Consider the following 18,923-nt stretch of genomic DNA (forward strand, 5'->3'; position numbering starts at 1 on the left):
GTCAAATATTTTCCCATATTTTCTAAATTCAATCCTAAAGTTTCTAGCTCAAAATACTATTTGTATTCCTGTAAGACCATGAAGATATATTAGTAAGCTAAAATATGTTTTATAGGCCGGGTGGTGGTGGCGCACGCCTTTAATCCCAGCACTCGGGAGGCAGAGGCAGGCGGATCTCTGAGTTCGAGGCCAGACTGGTCTACAAGAGCTAGCTCCAGGACAGGCTCTAGAAACTACAGGGAAACCCTGTCTCGAAAAACCAAAAAAAAAAAAAAAATATGTTTTATAAAAGTACAAAAGGCCATGTATTTCACATGTAACAAGACTATAAATATCCTCGGGACCTCCCTAAAACAAATACATATACCTAAGAACCCCATAGACTTCTTTTTATATATGTTCACATAAGAATATTAACCATATGTTGATCTTTAATAAACTAAAGGATGCAGATCAAAAGTACAGCTAAATACACAAACAATAAAACAAATATATATTTGTGAGATGTAAATTAGGAAAATTTACAGTTCTAAATATCATTCCAATAATTTCTGTGATGTCCTCATAAAATATGGAAAGTGTTTTATTACCAAATCACGTGTCCACATTATAGTATATGAAACATAAAATGAAATTATATTCATCTAGCTTCTTTCTGTAGGGTCTTTATGCTGCTCTATTCACTGCAGTCATCCTTACGCAGCTACAAGAACACACTGACCCATGATTAAATTAATCACCTGGATCTTTTTCCTAAAAAAGACTTCCTTTCCTTTCCCAAAGTAGCTTCCTGCTTTATCGTAATTCTATGTGTTATATTATGCTTTCAAATTTCTGTATCACCATAAAAAGAACCAAAAATATGTGAGCCATTAAGTCCGTGCTTCCTCAACTAGAGCAGTTGAAACCGTCCTCTGGAAACCACTGGCTTTCAGACAATGAGGAGATCCTGTGTTAAAGTGAATCATCAAAGCTTAACTCTTTCTTACAATCGGGTATAAAAATGGAACAGAAATACTAAGGGGAAAATGTGTTCAACATCTCCCACAATTGGCAGCCCCTAAAACTGTCTCAACACAAAGCCAGTTTTCTGATCAAAGAATGAGGGGGACTACTGTTCAGACGAGGGATTCAGTAGACGTGACTTCATTTTCCCACGGCAAGAGAAGTCTAGACTCTACAGAATTATAAAACAGATATCTGCCCTCAGTTAAAAGTCCAACGTGACTGTCTAAACATGACCGTAATAAGGGCAACAGCAACAGGGAAGCTAAAGTGGACAGAGAACACTCATGATGCTTCAATGCTATGTAAGAAACTGTAGATAACTAAGCAAGCTGGGAGTAGGAGAAATAGTCTTCCCCAAAGAAAGGCACATAAACAGGTTTTCCAATGCCATATCATCTGCCCTGAAAATATACATATATGTAACCTGTCTTAGTCAGGCTTTCTATTGTGTTGATGAAACACCATGACCAAAAAGCAACTCTGGCAGTAAAGGGCTTATTTTGCTACAATTTCATAGCAATTCATTCTAAAAGGAACAGAGGTCAGGGATTCAGGCGGGTTAGAAGCCTAGAGGCAGGAGCTGATGATGCAGAGGCCATGGAAGGGGGCTGCTTACTGACTTGTTCCCCATGGCTTGCTCAGCCTGCTTTCTATAAAACTCAAGACTCCCACCATGGGTAGCACCACCCACAGTGAGCTGGGCTCTTCCCTACTGATCACTAAGAAAATATTCTACACCTGGATTTTATGGTAGCATTTTCTCAATAGAGGCTCTCTCCTTTCTGATGACTCTAGCTTGTGTCAAGTGGAAATAAAACTAGCCAGTACATGACATTAAGTAGATTGTCCCTGAAAGCTGGGTTTTCCCCATAAATGTAGTACACAAAATTGTGTGCCATACCTAAATTATATATAAAACCTTTATATATTACCTACACACACAAACACACACCCCCCCACACACAATAATAATAATATATTATTTCACACAACCTTGATGTCTCATTTCTCTTTTTCTTCACTGAATGTCTGAATATGTATCAATTTGGGCTCCCTGGCATCTCTGAAGTGTTTGTGGTACTAACAGCTGAGATTTCATTCCTAATTTTGTGTTGTAGTGCTTGCATAACTGCTTGGTTGTATGACATCACAATTCACAAGCCCTAGAAAGCCATAAAATTATAATAGGCATTTAGAAAAATAATAATTGAATGTTGAAAAAGTTTAAAAAAATGCGACTAAGGAGGGTAGTCCTTTAGAATTTATTTGTCTATAATGGTTACTACTATAAATATAGAAGATCAATATTGGGAGGATATATATTATTGCTATATAAAACCCATAGTAAAAAAAATATTTCTTTTTTTTTTTTCGAGACAGGGTTTCTCTGTAGCTTTGGAGCCTGTCCTGGAACTAGCTCTTGTAGACCAGGCTGGTCTCGAACTCACAGAGATCCGCCTGCCTCTGCCTCCAGAGTGCTGGGATTAAAGGCGTGCGCCACCACCGCCCGGCTAAAAAAATACTTCTTTAAAATCTTTTGCTCTCCAATTAGTTTTAGCCAAAAAGATTCAAGAACTTTTTCAACATTCTTCAAAAGCATTATGGAAGAAGCTATTGATGTTTTGTTAATGAAACATGGAACAAAAAGCTGGGCGGTGGTGGCGCACGCCTTTAATCCCAGCACTCGGGAGGCAGAGGCAGGCAGATCTCTGTGAGTTCGAGACCAGCCTGGTCTACAAGAGCTAGTTCCAGGACAGGCTCTAAAGCTGCAGAGAAACCCTGTCTCAAAAAACCAAACAAACAAACAAACAAAAAAAAAAAGAAACATGGAACAAAGAAAATCACAGCGATTTCTATGTTCTTGAAAAACTAAAGCGCTATATTACTATAGCAATGCATGAAGTATTTCTGTGTTCTTCAATTTATCTATCTTTAAATACTTACGAATCTACAGACAAAATAATATGCATCATCAAAAAATGAAATGATATATGTAAATACTGGGCACTTCACATGCCATAATTTCAAACCTATATCCGTAAAAGACTCTTCAAGTGATATTTACATGACTGTTTTAGTTATTCAAAAGAAGCCATTAGAAGAACATAGCATTCTTTGTCATAGCAAAAACTGAGGTATTCATTACGAATATATGATATTCTTAAAATCGGGTACTCTATACACTAGGCAAAAAAAAAAAATCATCAGATTCACAGTGCACATTTCTAACTGCCAGTATCATGACTTACCATTGTATCCTGGAACACATTTTCCTGCTTGCCCTGGTGGAGGTGTTTTGGAGTTACCCAATCCAATACATGACGCTGTTATTGGGGATCCAGTCTCTGGGGGGAAATGCATGGCTTATTACATCGCTTCAGCATTGAGTTACATTTCTTTAGTATTTGTGCAGTTTCTTTAATACTGGATCTGTTCGCATATCCTTATACCACAATACAAGAGAAATCCTAAAAACATTATTAGGAAAGAAAAACAACAAATTTGGTTCATTCAATTTTAAAGCTAGATGATATATTTAGAGTAATTCACACAACACATTTCTTCTAAAGAAAAGAAAGAGGTTTGTGGGGTTAGTTATAGGACAGGAGATAGAATAGAAAAGTACATAAGCTTGAAGGCTTTGCAACAAAAGCTAAAAGATAAAAGAGCACTGGAGAGGATATTCTTCCTAGAGTCATCTAAAGTTATTATGTTGTTCAATATACAGCTTATTTGTGTGCTGTATTTCTAGCAGGTTTAGCTTGCTGTCTCGAGAACCTGCATCTTGAGCTGAGGAAATGTATTAAAGGGGTAAAAGCATTATGAAAGTTGAGAACCACTGGTCTAAGGTTTAAGATACTAAGCATGTGCCCCTTCTATTGATAGTCAGTAACAAGGACTAGAGTTTCTGAGGCTTTAGAGTATTCACAGATATCTTTGTAGCATTTATAATCTCATTTTTTTCAAAAAATGGCAATTTGTATCCATGATATAATCATCTTATTTTTATTTCCCCAACCAAACAATCAATGCAAAGAAACAAATGTACATGATTAGGAAGACGAACAGTGTTTTCTCCCTCATAGTTTTAAAGACATGGTCACCTCAATTACTGTTCATAACTGTTGTGAGAGATAGAATACCCTTGCAGAGTTACATGCTTAAGAAGGGAGCATGTGAAGCTGAAGTCCTGTGCTGTACACAAACACAACCTACCAGGACACTGGGCCATGTTAGGGAAGGGAACAGACCTTTCTAGGGGCTTCTGTGCCTCCACCAGCACTTCAGCTGCTCCAATTAATCTAATTGAAAAAGTCTTTGCTGTCAAATTTTGTCAAGGCGGCCACTCTAATCAACTGGAGTGCAAATTCTCTAGAGGTTTCAGCAATGGAAGACCTGTGTAGCTTGTTAACAGACACATTTGGAATCCAAAAAAACGGCCAGCTGTCTCTAGTGCCTACCAAAGTCTAGTACTTGCTTCCTAAAATACTAACAAACATCCCATAACAAAACAAATAAAGTGTAATTGGTACCATAACAATATAGGATTTTGGGGGGAGGTTTCGAGACAGGGTTCCCTGTAGTTTCTAGAGCCTGTCCTGGATCTAGCTCTTGTAGACCAGGCTGGCCTCGAACTCAGAGATCCGCCTGCCTCTGCCTCCCGAGTGCTGGGATTAAAGGCGTGCGCCACCACCGCCTGGCACAATATAGGATTTTTTAAAGATAGTTTCAGTTTGTTGTCTTAGCTGGCCTGGAGCTCTCTATGTCAATAAAGACCAGGCTGGCCTAGAACTCACACATATCCTACTGCCTTTGCCTACTTGGTCTTTTGCACTAAATGCATGTAACAGGAAGCCTGGCTTACTGTGGACTCTTACTAGCAATCCCACTTCACATGGAAAAGGGGTGTTGAAAGATGGAAGAAGAAAACTTCCCTTAAATGAAAATTCAGAAAAGGACTAGTAAGAAATCATCACCCTGCTCTGCATGAGAAGATAACAAATACTTCTAAGATGCTTATATTATTTTCTATTCATACTCTTTCAACTTTCAGCTGTCTTGGTAGGTTTTCTTGTTATAATTATTATCATTATTACTATTATTATGCTATAGAAAGCACATTTTCTATATAACTAATTTTACTCAGAATAGTAAGGATGCTGAAAAAGATAATCCATTTGGTCACTTAAATTAGAGGAAGTTTATGCTTTGAACATTAGTAATTCAAATATCCTATTTAGTTAAATTTTATATATATTTGGAGGATTAGTAAAAGAACTACTGCTAATGACAGGCATAGGATAGGATCCAGCAAAAGGCATTGATTAGTACATTCAGGGTAATAAGGAGTCTTAGACAGGAGCAAGGAGTTCAAAACACACTATTTATTCGCTAATAGTTTTCTGTCCTTGTAACTATGAATATCTTGAGATGGAACAACTTATCCTTCTGCCATAACATCAAGCTCACAGGTGTCCACCCATCCTAATGAAGCCACTGTAGATCAAGCTGTCCCAATTCAAAGCAGATTTCTAGCTAGAGAAAGCCCCACCTCTCACCCTCCAGGCTCCAATCCTTAAATGCAACCCCTAAGATTTCCTTTGAAGATCTGACAGCATCTGCTTCATGCTACTGATGCTATAATTAACTCCCTAGCTGTTATCTGGGGAACCAGGAAATCCAGATGTCACATTCTGATTAGGAAATAGCTGTATTAAATAAACCAGAACATTATTTTTCAGCAAGAGAATTGGAAACGACATTTCAAGAAATTGCTACAAAGATATGGAGAGTAAGAAGTGAAATGTTCCATATGTTACTAGATTAATTTCTGTATTGAGACCCATTTAGAAAGCAGAAGGCCAGAGATTAAAGAATGCAAGGACTATCCATTGGTGCAGCTTTTAAGTAACTGCACATAAAAGTGGAACACATCATTGAAAATATTACAAAAGGTTTTTGACAAAACAAAATATAATAAGTTGAAGCAAAAAAAAAATCAAGTTGATGGTGGCCATGGTAACCCAACAGGAAAAATAGAGTCCCAAGAGCAGGAAAAAGAGTCAGAGACCTGTTCATTATCACAGTTAGAAGTTTCATAAATATAAAAAGGTAATAGGTATAATATAAATGCAGAGGTATAATATATATGTTATCTTCTGAAACAACTGTATGAGTTAGATGTAGACATTTTTCTTTTTTGACGAGAACCAAACTCTTTTTCTTCTTTGTACCTTTCTTTTATGTCATTTGTATCATAAGGAATAGAACAGTCAAGCCCTTTTCATATTGTTCCAAAGAAAGATTTTCAGACAAGCAAATGCACACTCCTGATGTTTTAGGATTTAGATTTCACTATTGAATTCATAGCACCTTAAAACTGAATAGGAAACCACAGATTGTAGTCCCAAAATGAGCGATGGAGAAAGAGATAGTGAAGATTTCAAAAATAGAAAGACCGTATGTATTTCTATTGCATAATTTTTATTTCAAATAATGATATTCAAAGGTCTATTATTTAATGATTTTTTTGGATATTTTTCTCCTTATCAAGAGGAATTCCTTCTTTGAGTGAAGGAATGCTGTGGTGTGATTACATGCCAAATGGAAATAGCAGTGTATGTGAAGGCTCTGAAAAGTGTCTATCTGGACCTTTAATTGTTCAGACGAGCTTAAGTCCAGAGAGAACGGGTGGATTAAAAGAGAGGACGAAAGGCAAAGTGAGAGAGGAAAATCACAAAGGACTGTCCATGCCAAGTTTAGAAATCTGGACATTTGTCCACGCACAGTAAGATCCTCAGAGATTAATGGAGGCAATCATTGCTAAATTCCTTTAGAGAATCCTTTCTGCACTTGCAAACTAAAGCACGAAATTACCCATCCCAATAATTAGAAATAAATCAGGCGTATGATGGTAATAAGGTAAAGGTGAGCAGCTATGAAGATGAGACCAACTTAAGTTACATTCAGAATGGAAAGGCCTCAGTAATTGCTGACATTAAGAAGCAAGAGGAGATGGCTGTTAAACTCCAAGGATGTATTTCACCAAATCACCAATCAGCATTCAATGTGAGTGACGGTCAAGAGAATGGGCAAGATGGCAAGCGCACAAGTCTAGATGTGTGTCTCAGAGTCGCAGCTGTATCTGTTAAACGGCTCTCCACCCCTACCATACATAGCTCTGGAGACACTGGGTTAGGCAATGTGCATTGAGAACCTGTTAGTCGACCGACGTTCAAAGCTGATGTTCTGGGGCTACATCAATTCAGCAGGCTGACTACTACTGAGTCATATTCGTCAGACCATCACGATGGGAAAAGAGGCAATTTGTAAAGAAATCGTTCTCTCCACTTCTGAACCTTTACAGTGAGCTATAAATAACTTGAATGGGTGGTAACAGAGAGAAAGCAGAAACAGTGAGCTGGATCCTGGTGAAAGAAAATCAATTTGATCTCTGTGTTCAAGAGACTAGAGTTATGGTTTGCAATACTTAAAGCACTCTAACTTTCGTATGGGATGCAGAACATTCGTTGGAGGCGTGAGACTGGTCTTCTCAGTACACTGTGGGAGAATCCCACATGTAATCAGCAGCTCAATTCGATGAGAAATGTTGAATTAATGGAAGCATGAAATAAAGCCCAGGAAGGAAGCATCCCAGATCCCAGTGAACAATAGGAGCTCTGGTACAAATCACAAGGACTTTACAGAATTAAATTCTGTTCGGTTAAGTGCAGCTCTTACATTCTAAATTTTCATGATTTTGAAGTATCTACAGGCCTGGATGCTAAAGATGGCCTTTTCTTTCATGTAAGATTATTCAGAAAAAGGCAGAAAGCATGAATAAGACATATTGTCTGTGAACTAATAGAGCTCTTACATCCTGTGTGCTGGAATCTGGAGTACCTACAGCGGAGAAGAGCAAAGTTGAGTCTTACAGCTCTGGAAGGCTATTCATAGCAAGAAAAGAAAAGCGAAATAATATTTATTGCATTTCAATAGTAAACTAGGAATCATTATAATTTCTATACGTGTTTCATTTCATGAACAGATTTCTAGGAAGCCTAATGGGAAACGACTGAGCAGAAGATCAAGGGCTAGTCTGTTGCTGTAGAGTACGTGGCTGGAACTGGCATTTCAACACTGTCCTATTAAGATTCAACTACACCTTCTACTATCCACCTTGGTGTCGTTTTTTAAAGGAGCATTGTCACCTGCTCTTCTCTAAATGAAGATAGACAGTAAAGAGGACCCGGAGGGATTCTGTTGGGCCAAGGGGCTAAAACAAAAGGTTGTGTGACACGGGAGAAAACAAATTTCCAGAGGAAGACTTCTCAAGGAAAGACTTAGAAACCTTTGTTATTGTGATGATCTTTATAAACATGATACGATACACGTCTTTGTAGGTTAGGTTATAACAGATACTTGATGAAGGCATGAGAATTAGAGTATGTGATATTTTAAAGACCAAGTAGCAACGGGATTGATCAGTTTCCTAATGTTTTATCTCTTTCCAAGACCTTATCACTAATACAATAATGTCACAAAAAGAGATTTTAAGAAACAATTATACATCTCAAAAGTAATTCCTGTAATAATTCTTTTTAAAACATGATGCCCTTTTTACATTAAAATGTTCTAAAGATATAATGTATAATTCAGTAACTACTGCTTGGTTTGAAAATTAATTTTCAGGAGGACTGACAATTTGGAAATATTTATTCACTTTCAAAACAAGAGTCTTATCAAAAATGTCCTACATTTCACGAAAGATTATTGATTCTAAAACAAAATTTATGTAACTTACCTCCAAGTTCCGCTGTTTCAAATTATCACTAAATCACCTGCTCTAAACTAATGAAGACAGCAACAAATAAGAGAAAAACCCCGTTACCAGGCAACAGTGATGACATCAAGATTTTGTCTCTCTCTTACCAGATGGATACTGTCACCGTCTCTGAGGTGACACATTACTGAGGTGACAGTTCATGTGGATAACTGCTTTTCCCCAACCACAACATATCATGCTCTAATATCTGAAAGATCTTTTCTTTGAAGAAATGTGAAACAAATATCTTTTGAACTTGAAAGTGTGAAAGACAAAGTTGAATCATCCATTAGGAATTCATTCATACTTTCCCAAGGCTTTTTGCAGTCTAATATTTGAAAACACAAGAGAATCTTCTTGATAATCCAGTTCATGGGCAATGGCAATATTGGTCCCATCCAGCCTTTGTGTTACACATTATGCACTCACCTGTGCATACACTGTTCTTGTATTTACAGGCATCTACCCTGAAGAAATTGCTACCTTAGCATAAATTTGATATAATAGTAAGAATAAGGCAAAACCCAGATACAGAAAGTAGCAAAGAGTTAATAAGACGAGTTTACAAAGCAGCCTCATTATCTGCAGCTACATTTTATACCAAAACATGTGCTAGTGGCACTGGATATTCAATATCCAGAGAATAGATTTGTAAATAAGCTCCTCAAGGCAGAGTCACCAAATGGGCACTTCACTCATTGAGGAATCTGCTCAAAGGAGCCTCTGATGCTTTAACTCTGAGACAGGATGGTACAGTAAAAGTCACAAGCTCTCTCAGGGGCACAAACTACAAACACACAGAAGTATGTTTAAACTGAGAGACAGCCATTCATACAGCAAAGGGGTAGAGTGGAGGGATATAGGGAATAAGAGGAACTGTAAATCTTTCAAAGCTTAATTCCTGGAATGAAGGACATCTCTTCTAACAGACTAAACTTAAAATGATAGACTAGCAAGCTGATGTCCCTTGTCAATCAGTAGACCAACCTGTACATGTGTAGACACAGCATCTACAATATGAGGATAAAAAAGAGAAGAATCATTTCCAAAAAAACAAGTGGTCTGTACGTTGACGCATTATTAGCTAAGTAATTCAATAAATATATAATAAATAATACTATATAATAAATATATAAGATAAATAAGTCAGTTCAAGAGTTTCTCGGCAACATTTTTCACAGAGATCTTTGTTTAGCAGATTTGTTAACAAGGGGCAATTAGTTATTAAATGTGTGGGTTTGCTTCTTCTAAGTAAAAGGCATTGATTTCTTAAAATAGAAAACAAATTCCCGGCCTAATGAATCTTCTGTACATTTTCCTAAGGCTAAGGGGGTGATTTGGAAAGCCTTGCCAACTGTGGCCACTAGAACACTTGTTGTCGTAGTCTGTTCTCAGGAAGTACATTCTACGTGTCACACTTGTCATGGTTACTATTCTACTGCTGGGATAAAACACCACGACAAGGCAGCAGGAGAGAAGGCATTAGATTAGGCTCATGGCTTATGAGGTTTAGAGACCATAATGGCAGAGTGAAGGCAAGATGCTAGGAACATTTCAAAACCAGGAGTGGGAAACAGAGGAGGCATAATGGAATTTGTTCAAGTCCTTTGAAACCTCGAAGCCACAGTGATACATCTCTTTCAAGAAAACCATATAACCTAACCATTCCCTAACATTTCCATCAACTGGTGACCAGCTATTCAAACATGTGAGCTTTTTTCACTCAAACCACCACAGTACTGAACGGGGCAAAAATACCTTTGTCATTTTCATTACTTTTTACAGCCTGTAAAAACATGTTATCAGTGTGTATGGGAACCATTTAGAGAAATGGTTGTAAGTTATGTGCTGGCATGTCTGACGTTTGCTGGAGCATCTTAACCTCTAGTTTAATAAAATCCAGTGATCAAATTCTTTCTCAGAGGAGAAATATTTAGGCTGTACATAAACTGTAGTGACTTTAGAGCCCCAACTGCAATTTAAACTGTAGCAGTTCAATCAAAGAGGATGAGAAATATTATAATTACTCAGGATATAAGAACTCAACAGAGATGGCTCAAGGCACATAGAGTGAAATCAATAGTTTTAATTACTACCATTGTCTATTAGGTTGATGGAGGAGAATTATCTGTCTATGTTTCTTTCATTGGTTAATTAATAAAGAAAACTGCCTTGGCCCTTTAAGAGACAGAGAGTTAGGTAGGTGGAGTAGACAGAACAGAATTGTGGGAACAAGGAAGTAGAGTTAGGGAGAGACGCTTCAGGCATTCGCCATAGTGAGTCTCCATGCTGCTCCTCTCCGAGATGGACGCAGGGTAAGATCTCTCCTGGTAAGCCACACCTCGTGGTGCTACCCAAATTACTAAATATGGGTTAAAGGAAGATGTGAGAGTTAACCAATAAGAGGCTGAAACTATGGGCCAGGCAGTGTTTTAAAAGAATACAGTTTCCGTGTAATTATTTCGGGTGTAAAGCTAGCCGGAGGCCGGGTGGCAGGAACAGCCCGCCGCTTCCCTCTACAGATTGGCGCCCAACGTGGGCCTTTCTTTTTTGTTTAAACAGAAAAAGGGGAAATGATGGAGGAGAGTTATCTGTCTATGTTTCTTTCATTGGTTAATTAATAAAGAAAACTGCCTTGGCCCTTTAAGAGACAGAGAGTTAGGTAGGTGGAGTAGACAGAACAGAATTGTGGGAACAAGGAAGTAGAGTTAGGGAGAGACGCTTCAGGCATTCGCCATAGTGAGTCTCCATGCTGCTCCTCTCCGAGATGGACGCAGGGTAAGATCTCTCCTGGTAAGCCACACCTCGTGGTGCTACCCAAATTACTAAATATGGGTTAAAGGAAGATGTGAGAGTTAACCAATAAGAGGCTGAAACTATGGGCCAGGCAGTGTTTTAAAAGAATACAGTTTCCGTGTAATTATTTCGGGTGTAAAGTTAGCCGGTTGCTGGGAACTGGGCGGCGGGACGCAGCCCCGCCGCTTCATTCTACAGATTGGCGCTCCAACGTGGTGACTAAATCCACTTAAAAACCTTGCCCGCTTGGGATCGGAAAGAAAGTTCTCTGAGACCATGCCAATGGCTCACTGCTCCCTGCCTGCACCTGGGCAGATGGCGGAATCAGGCTTAGGCGAGCGGGACAGCATTTGCGGATTCCTGCCGCCATAGAGAGAGAGATGTTTTCAGACTGCACGGTGCTCTGCGCTTCAGATTCGGCTGTGACTTGGATTAAGAGAGTTTCTGTGCTGCACGCTCAGTATCAAAATTAAACTGCTGAGTGCAGCTCCAATGTGGACTGCTGTGCACCTGGAACTTTGTGCAGCTCAGGGGCACCAAATGACTGAGGCAGTAGCGGCTTTGGCTCTGCTCCTCCATGCTGAATTGTGCTGACCTCAGGCAGGAACTATCGTAATTACCATGATAACAGCGCAGTTAAGGTTTAGACTTGGCTATAAACAGGCAGTACCGTATTATTTTAAGAAGTGGTTAACCTTTTAAGAAGTGCTCCTGGATAGTAAAAAATTACAGATTCACAATAGGAAAGATTCAGACATAGAAGGCCTTTAAATGGCTCACGTAGGCTTAAAAGAGAGAAAAAGAAAATATAGAGAATAAAGTTAATGCCTTAAAAAAAAAAGGCTAAAGTCTTTAAAGAGACAGAATAAAGTAAAGTGATAGAATGAAAATAAGCCGCATAAAAATGGAAAATTCACAGAGAGTCTGGATTATGTATTTTGTTGTGTTTTCTTTGATTTTTTTGACTGTAAAGGAGCTAAATACAGAGAGACATTTCATTATATGGGCTGCCAGTCTAGACCAGAATGGACATCTTAATGGTATGACTTCAGGATTTGGATCTAAGAACATGATGCTTTGGAAAAGAGTTTCTTCTTTTGTTTTCACAGAGGATGAGACTCTGTGGATTGCTTCTATCCCAATATGGTATGATAGACCACGCCCTCCTGAAAGGTTGCTGTGAACATCTTCAAAAAATTACTTCACTCAACTGCCAACTGAGAGGAACCTAGCACACAGGTTATACCATGAAAGACCTAAATAACAACGCCCCCACTCAGCAGGAAGCAGTTTGGAGAGAAATAACTGCGCCCACATTCCCAAATATTGTTTATAAATGTTCTTTTACATTTAAAGGGGGATATGATATAGATATGAATAATTTGCATTGGTATGGATTTTAAGGTCAATTTGTTATATGTATATGTATTTCTGATTTTGATTAAGCTATTGTGATTGTAGTTCATTTTAAAGAATGTAATGTATAATTAGGAAATATAGGTTGTTAATGGATAATCATCGATTAATAGTCAAGCTTGTAGTCATGTTAGTCATTTTCTAGATGTGCATAGATATATTTCAGATAGGCATTCTTCATATCTTTCAAAGACTACAGAATATGGCATTTAATGTTTTAATAACTTAGGGTTTTTCATGACAATGAGACACGTCTGCTCCTGGCAGCACCAATCTACTTCGAGAGGAAGATGGGCATCGAAGAGGCTACTTATGGAGTTTGTTAGCCATTTGGGCAAGAAACTGCTCTTGGCTGGACTGTTCCATAAACTGGACACAAAGAACCCGCAGAGAGAGGACTGCTGAACTTGCCTAAAGGTGAGATGATCTCTTTGGGTTCCTGATTCATGAAAGAGTCTGCGAGACATTCTGCAGGACACAGCAGATAGTGACTGAACTGTCTTTGAAATTTCCTGCTTCATGGGAAACTCTGCTGGATACTGTGGGCCTATAGGCTGAAGATGGATGCCCCAACAGTACAAAAGAACTTTGGGTGACTGTCCAGGCAGCGAGTTGTCTCTGTCATTTCTAGAGTTTTATAAGTTACTTATTTCTTGTTTACTTAGGTAGCATTGTATCCTTCTGGAGTCTTTGATGGAGTTGAAGAATAAATAGATAGTTATAGATTTCCTTAGTTATGATAAAAGATAAAATAGATTTAAATATTGTAACTGTAATACTTGCTTGATAACTGTTTTGTTATATGTAATTTTGCTATGTTAAAATTGAAGCCTTTCTTTTTTGTTTAAACAGAAAAAGGGGAAATGATGGAGGAGAGTTATCTGTCTATGTTTCTTTCATTGGTTAATTAATAAAGAAAACTGCCTTGGCCCTTTAAGAGACAGAGAGTTAGGTAGGTGGAGTAGACAGAACAGAATTGTGGGAACAAGGAAGTAGAGTTAGGGAGAGACGCTTCAGGCATTCGCCATAGTGAGTCTCCATGCTGCTCCTCTCCGAGATGGACGCAGGGTAAGATCTCTCCTGGTAAGCCACACCTCGTGGTGCTACCCAAATTACTAAATATGGGTTAAAGGAAGATGTGAGAGTTAACCAATAAGAGGCTGAAACTATGGGCCAGGCAGTGTTTTAAAAGAATACAGTTTCCGTGTAATTATTTCGGGTGTAAAGCTAGCCGGAGGCCGGGTGGCAGGAACAGCCCGCCGCTTCATTCTACATTAGGTGACTACAATTTTCTCACTGAAATTAATTCTTAGGCATTGTCAAGCACTAGGAAGAATTTTATTCTGTCATTGATGTGATGAAAATGAAATAAACAAATAATAAAATCATCTAGGAAAGAAAGCTCAAGGAGGTGGTGATTAGCACATTTCAGTTCGGTCATAACTCTCTAGACATCAAAACAATTAAACATTTTTTTCTTTTTTTTTCTCATGGTTTATTTTTTTTTATATTTAAAAATTTCCATCTCCTTCCCTCCTCCTCCCCCTTCCCTCCCCTCCTTCTCCCCCTTCCCTCCCCTTCCCTCCACCCATACCTCCCCTCCCTCCCTCTCAAGGCCAAGGAGCCATCAGGGTTCCCCACTCTATGCTAAGTCCAAGGTCCTCCCAACTCCCCCCAGGTCCAGGAAGGTGATCGACCAAGCTGAGAAGGCTCCCGGACATTTTTTTCTTATAATCATCATATCTTCTGATGGGAACGGCACAAGTGAGATCCAAGCAACTAAAAAGAGTTATGAATTCTTGATCTAAGCCCTTCACAAAAGTACCCTTTTAAAAAGTTATTATAGCACTTGAATGTTACAAGTTTGTGGTCAATGATTCTTTTCTTTTGACATTTATTTAATTTTTAGTTTATATGTATGAAGGTTTTGCATCAAATCCCCTGGTACCTGAGTTATAATTGATTGTGAGCCACTGTGTGGATGCTAAGCATCCTCTGTAAATTCAGCAAGTCCACTCAACCACTGAGCTGTCTCTCCACCCCAATGGTCATTGTGTGGATGCTAAGCATCCTCTGTAAATTCAGCAAGTCCACTCAACCACTGAGCTGTCTCTCCACCCCAATGGTCATTGTGTGGATGCTAAGCATCCTCTGTAAATTCAGCAAGTCCACTCAACCACTGAGCTGTCTCTCCACCCCAATGGTCATTGTTTTTAAAATGGCAATAATATAAAGAATACAAAAACTAGTCAAAAGTAAGAGGCTGAGATGTTTTGTTGTAATCATTTTTAATTACAAGTGGGAAACAGAAGTGGAAGGATGAGAGGAATGTGAGCCTTACAAACAGGCAGGGTCTACTCTGGTTTGAAGAGTTAGTCAAAAGTGCAAGGGAAATTTTGTTAGGCCATTTATTCTAAAGAATGTTCTCAACTCATCTAGAGTCAGAAAAGCAATTCTTACAAAGGGTATCATTTGCTACCTGGATAGTCATTGATTGTGAAAACCATGTTACCTGCCCGATTTCTGGAAAAGCCCCTTTCTGTACTAACAACTGCCCTGAACAATACAATGTATTATCTGGATATTATACAGTCTAGGATAACAAACTTCAGACTGCTTCATTGTACATTAAATGCTATATTTTAAAGGACTAATTATCTATTCCTTTTAATTTAAATGCCTCCATATTTCTATTGAAAATGAAAATGAAGTATTTGACAATCCAGCTGTTTTAAATCATCTTACAGATAAGTTACAGTGTAGATACAACATTTAAGTGAATGACAATGGCAATTCAGTTTTTATTGAGACTAATGAATGCAACCTTTTAGACTTAGCAAAACTGATTTCTTTGTGATAACATTAAATGTTCTCATTATTATAATTTAAAGCAGATGCTTAATGCTTCACTGGTCTTGTGCAGCAAAAGTCTCCACTGAAGTACTCCTGTGAGGGGAGGAGGAACCGTGTCTATTCTCAGATACTTCAGAGACTAGCTAATTGTAGATATTTAATCAAACACCAAAGAATATTGCTATTAATAGGTTCAAAGAGAATATTCATAACTGAAGGTTTGTTAGCACTAACTTAAATTCTACTTGAGTGACAAGGATTAATATAACAGGGTTGAGAGGTAACACAGTTGTAAATGGTGCTCCCTGTTCTTCTGCAGAACATAAACTTCAGCTCCCAGCACCCTAGTTAGCTGGCTTACAACCGCCTGTAACTTCCAAGCCCAAAGAATCAGAAGCCCTCTTCTGGCCACTGCAGGAATACATGTGTGCACACACATACACACACACTTCATACATTGCACACATGGACACACACAAACATACATAAATAACAACAAATAATTGAAAAACATGGATATATAAATAGATTAACTACAGCTTGTAACTGGATGTTTCTCTCCCACCTGCCAGTTCCCAAATTAGCTATTTGAGGCTTATATTAATTACAAACGGTTTGGCCTATTAGCTGAAGCTTATTATTAATTAGCTCCTATAACTTAAATTAAGCAATTTTTATTATTTTATATTTTACCCTGAGGCTCATGGCTTGTTATCTCACATCTTGCTTCCCTGATAGCCCCTGGCATCTCTCCCACTCTGCCCCTCTTTCTCCCTGTATCCTTACATGGATTTCCCAATTAGCTATAGTCTGTCCTGTCCTAAGTCAAAGCCACTTCTTTATTAACAAATGGTAATAAAACTTATCCAGAGCATACAGAGGGGCATCCCATATCAACAGCTGAAATCACAGGACCCAATGAATTTTATGCATCGATTTTTAAGCAACTTAACACAGTCAGTCCTTCCTAATTTCAAATTACATGCCACAATTTCCTAACAACTCATTTACACACATATATTAGTATAATCGAAGAGCACATTCATGAGTCTTTCACACATATATTTATATGGAAGCCACATCAAGGCTTATAAGTGTATAAAATATCAATTTATTTAGAAGACTGGAGATTTACAACAAAGAAAGGCACCTTTAGGTCAAAGTTTAACCTTCTTAGGAATATGATCTGGTGTTTTCTAGGAGGTTTCTCAGGAAGACAAGCAAACCTATGTTTGATGAGTAAAAAGGCTATTTATCAATGTGCTATAAATATCAAGACCTTTTCTATCTTGGTGAATTAATAATCACCCGTTCATTTGTCTTTTTCTCCTGTGGATTTGGTATTTCTATTATACCACCTTAAGAAAGAGATGTAGTAGAGAGGAGGCCCTTCCTTCTATTTGAAGAGGACCAGAGTTGGATCCCCAGCACCCATACAGTGTAGCTCATAACTCGTTGTAACGTTTTAGTTTGTGCACACATGTGCTCACACATTCCAAATACATAAACACAACACTAAAATTAGAAGAAATATTTTTGAAAGAGTGAGAGCTGGCAAATTACAAAATTCAGTCCTGCTTTATACTTTACTGCAACACACAATTTAAAAAAATATTTTTATGGTTTAATTAACTTTATTTTATGTGCATTGGTGTAAAGGTATCAGATCCCCTGGAACTAGATCTTCAGACAGTTGTGAGCTGCCATGTGGCTGCTGGGAATTGAACCCGGGTCCTCTGGAAGAGCAGTCAGTGCTCTTAACCACTGAGCCATCTCTCCAGCTCCGCAACATACAATTTTGAAAGTGAAAGAATAACTTTCTACGCTAATGCTAAAGATTCTGACTATGTATCTACAGGGAGCCATGGAGGTGGCCTGACCTAGCCTTCTTGAAAGGCATGCATCATACATTTTTTCAGATAGAGTCCACTGTGAACTAAGGCAACCCCACAGGCAGTGAAACAGTCAGGCCACTTTGTGTTTCTCTGTATATTTCCTTAGGAGTCATGGAGGCCTGGGAGCTTGACAGGACAGTTGGTCTTAGACATTAATCTTGTGCACCCTGTATAGCTTGCAGACATCATCGTATCCTAGCAACTACCACCATATTGATCCGAAAATCACCAGTATCTTCTGTTCCTGGAAAGGGTATAAAAAGTCTGATTGCTCTCAATAAAACTGTCACAGCCTCGGGCTTGTTGTGCCAGCCTGGTTTAATTTCTCACTGGCCACATCAGGTAACCATGGTCCAGTAAGAAGGTGCTGGCACTTACATTTATCAATCTAACTATCTGCTGAGACCTGCATCTTCTAGCATTCACCTCTATTCCAGAAAAAAAAATTATTCTTGCATTAAATTCTTGCCTTGAAAACTGGAGAATTTCCCCAACCTCAAGCAATCTTTCTTTTAAGCTTCTGTTCTTAAATATGAATGCCTATATCCTGCTAGGAAAAATGCCAACATATTGTAAAGTAAAGAGATATACATCCATATATGTAGTTAGTCCTTTCAGGAATGTGTATGTTTTATGGGCTTTGGTGTGTTTTTTTTTTTCATATTTCTGAAAACACTACCTGTATATATCTACATTTTTTCCAGGCAAGGAAAATTTATTTAAAATTTCACTGTATCTTAGAATGATGTCCAGAAAAAATCTTTAAAGGGATAACTGGGAGTATTGAATACTATAAGCACTCTTTCTTGTGGTTGTTATAATAATGTTTAGTGCATTTTAATATACTGTTTTACTATATCTCCAAGTGAAGTCCTGTCATTTGAGTTCTTAAGCACACTGGTAACCAATTTTTTTTAGTAAATAAACCTAGAGAAAATATAAATCCCATTGTTTTCCTTTGTATAGGGATCAGGTTATCTGCTCTGATCAGTTATTTTAAATTGCATATTACAAAACATATAGAAAATAATGTTTTTACAAAAATCAATATCCAAGGAGACAATAAAATTAATGTATAAAATAAAAAATATCTAAACTACCAAATATTGAATTTTAGCTTCAGTCTTCCA

General features: G+C 38.0%; 1 protein-coding gene across 1 annotated transcript in view; it reads right to left on the bottom strand.

Annotated features, from left to right (window-relative positions):
• Acss3 (acyl-CoA synthetase short chain family member 3) overlaps nucleotides 1-18,923 on the bottom strand; it is a 174,280-nt gene that overhangs the window by 27,402 nt on the left and 127,955 nt on the right. Inside the window, exon 10 of the mRNA XM_038314385.2 lies at nucleotides 3,258-3,353. Coding sequence (XP_038170313.1) covers nucleotides 3,258-3,353 — 96 coding nt within the window. The remainder of the gene's footprint in view (nucleotides 1-3,257; nucleotides 3,354-18,923) is intronic.

This window comes from Arvicola amphibius, chromosome 17 (genome assembly GCF_903992535.2).
Source record: "Arvicola amphibius chromosome 17, mArvAmp1.2, whole genome shotgun sequence".
In the NCBI taxonomy this organism is placed as follows: Eukaryota; Metazoa; Chordata; class Mammalia; order Rodentia; family Cricetidae; genus Arvicola; species Arvicola amphibius.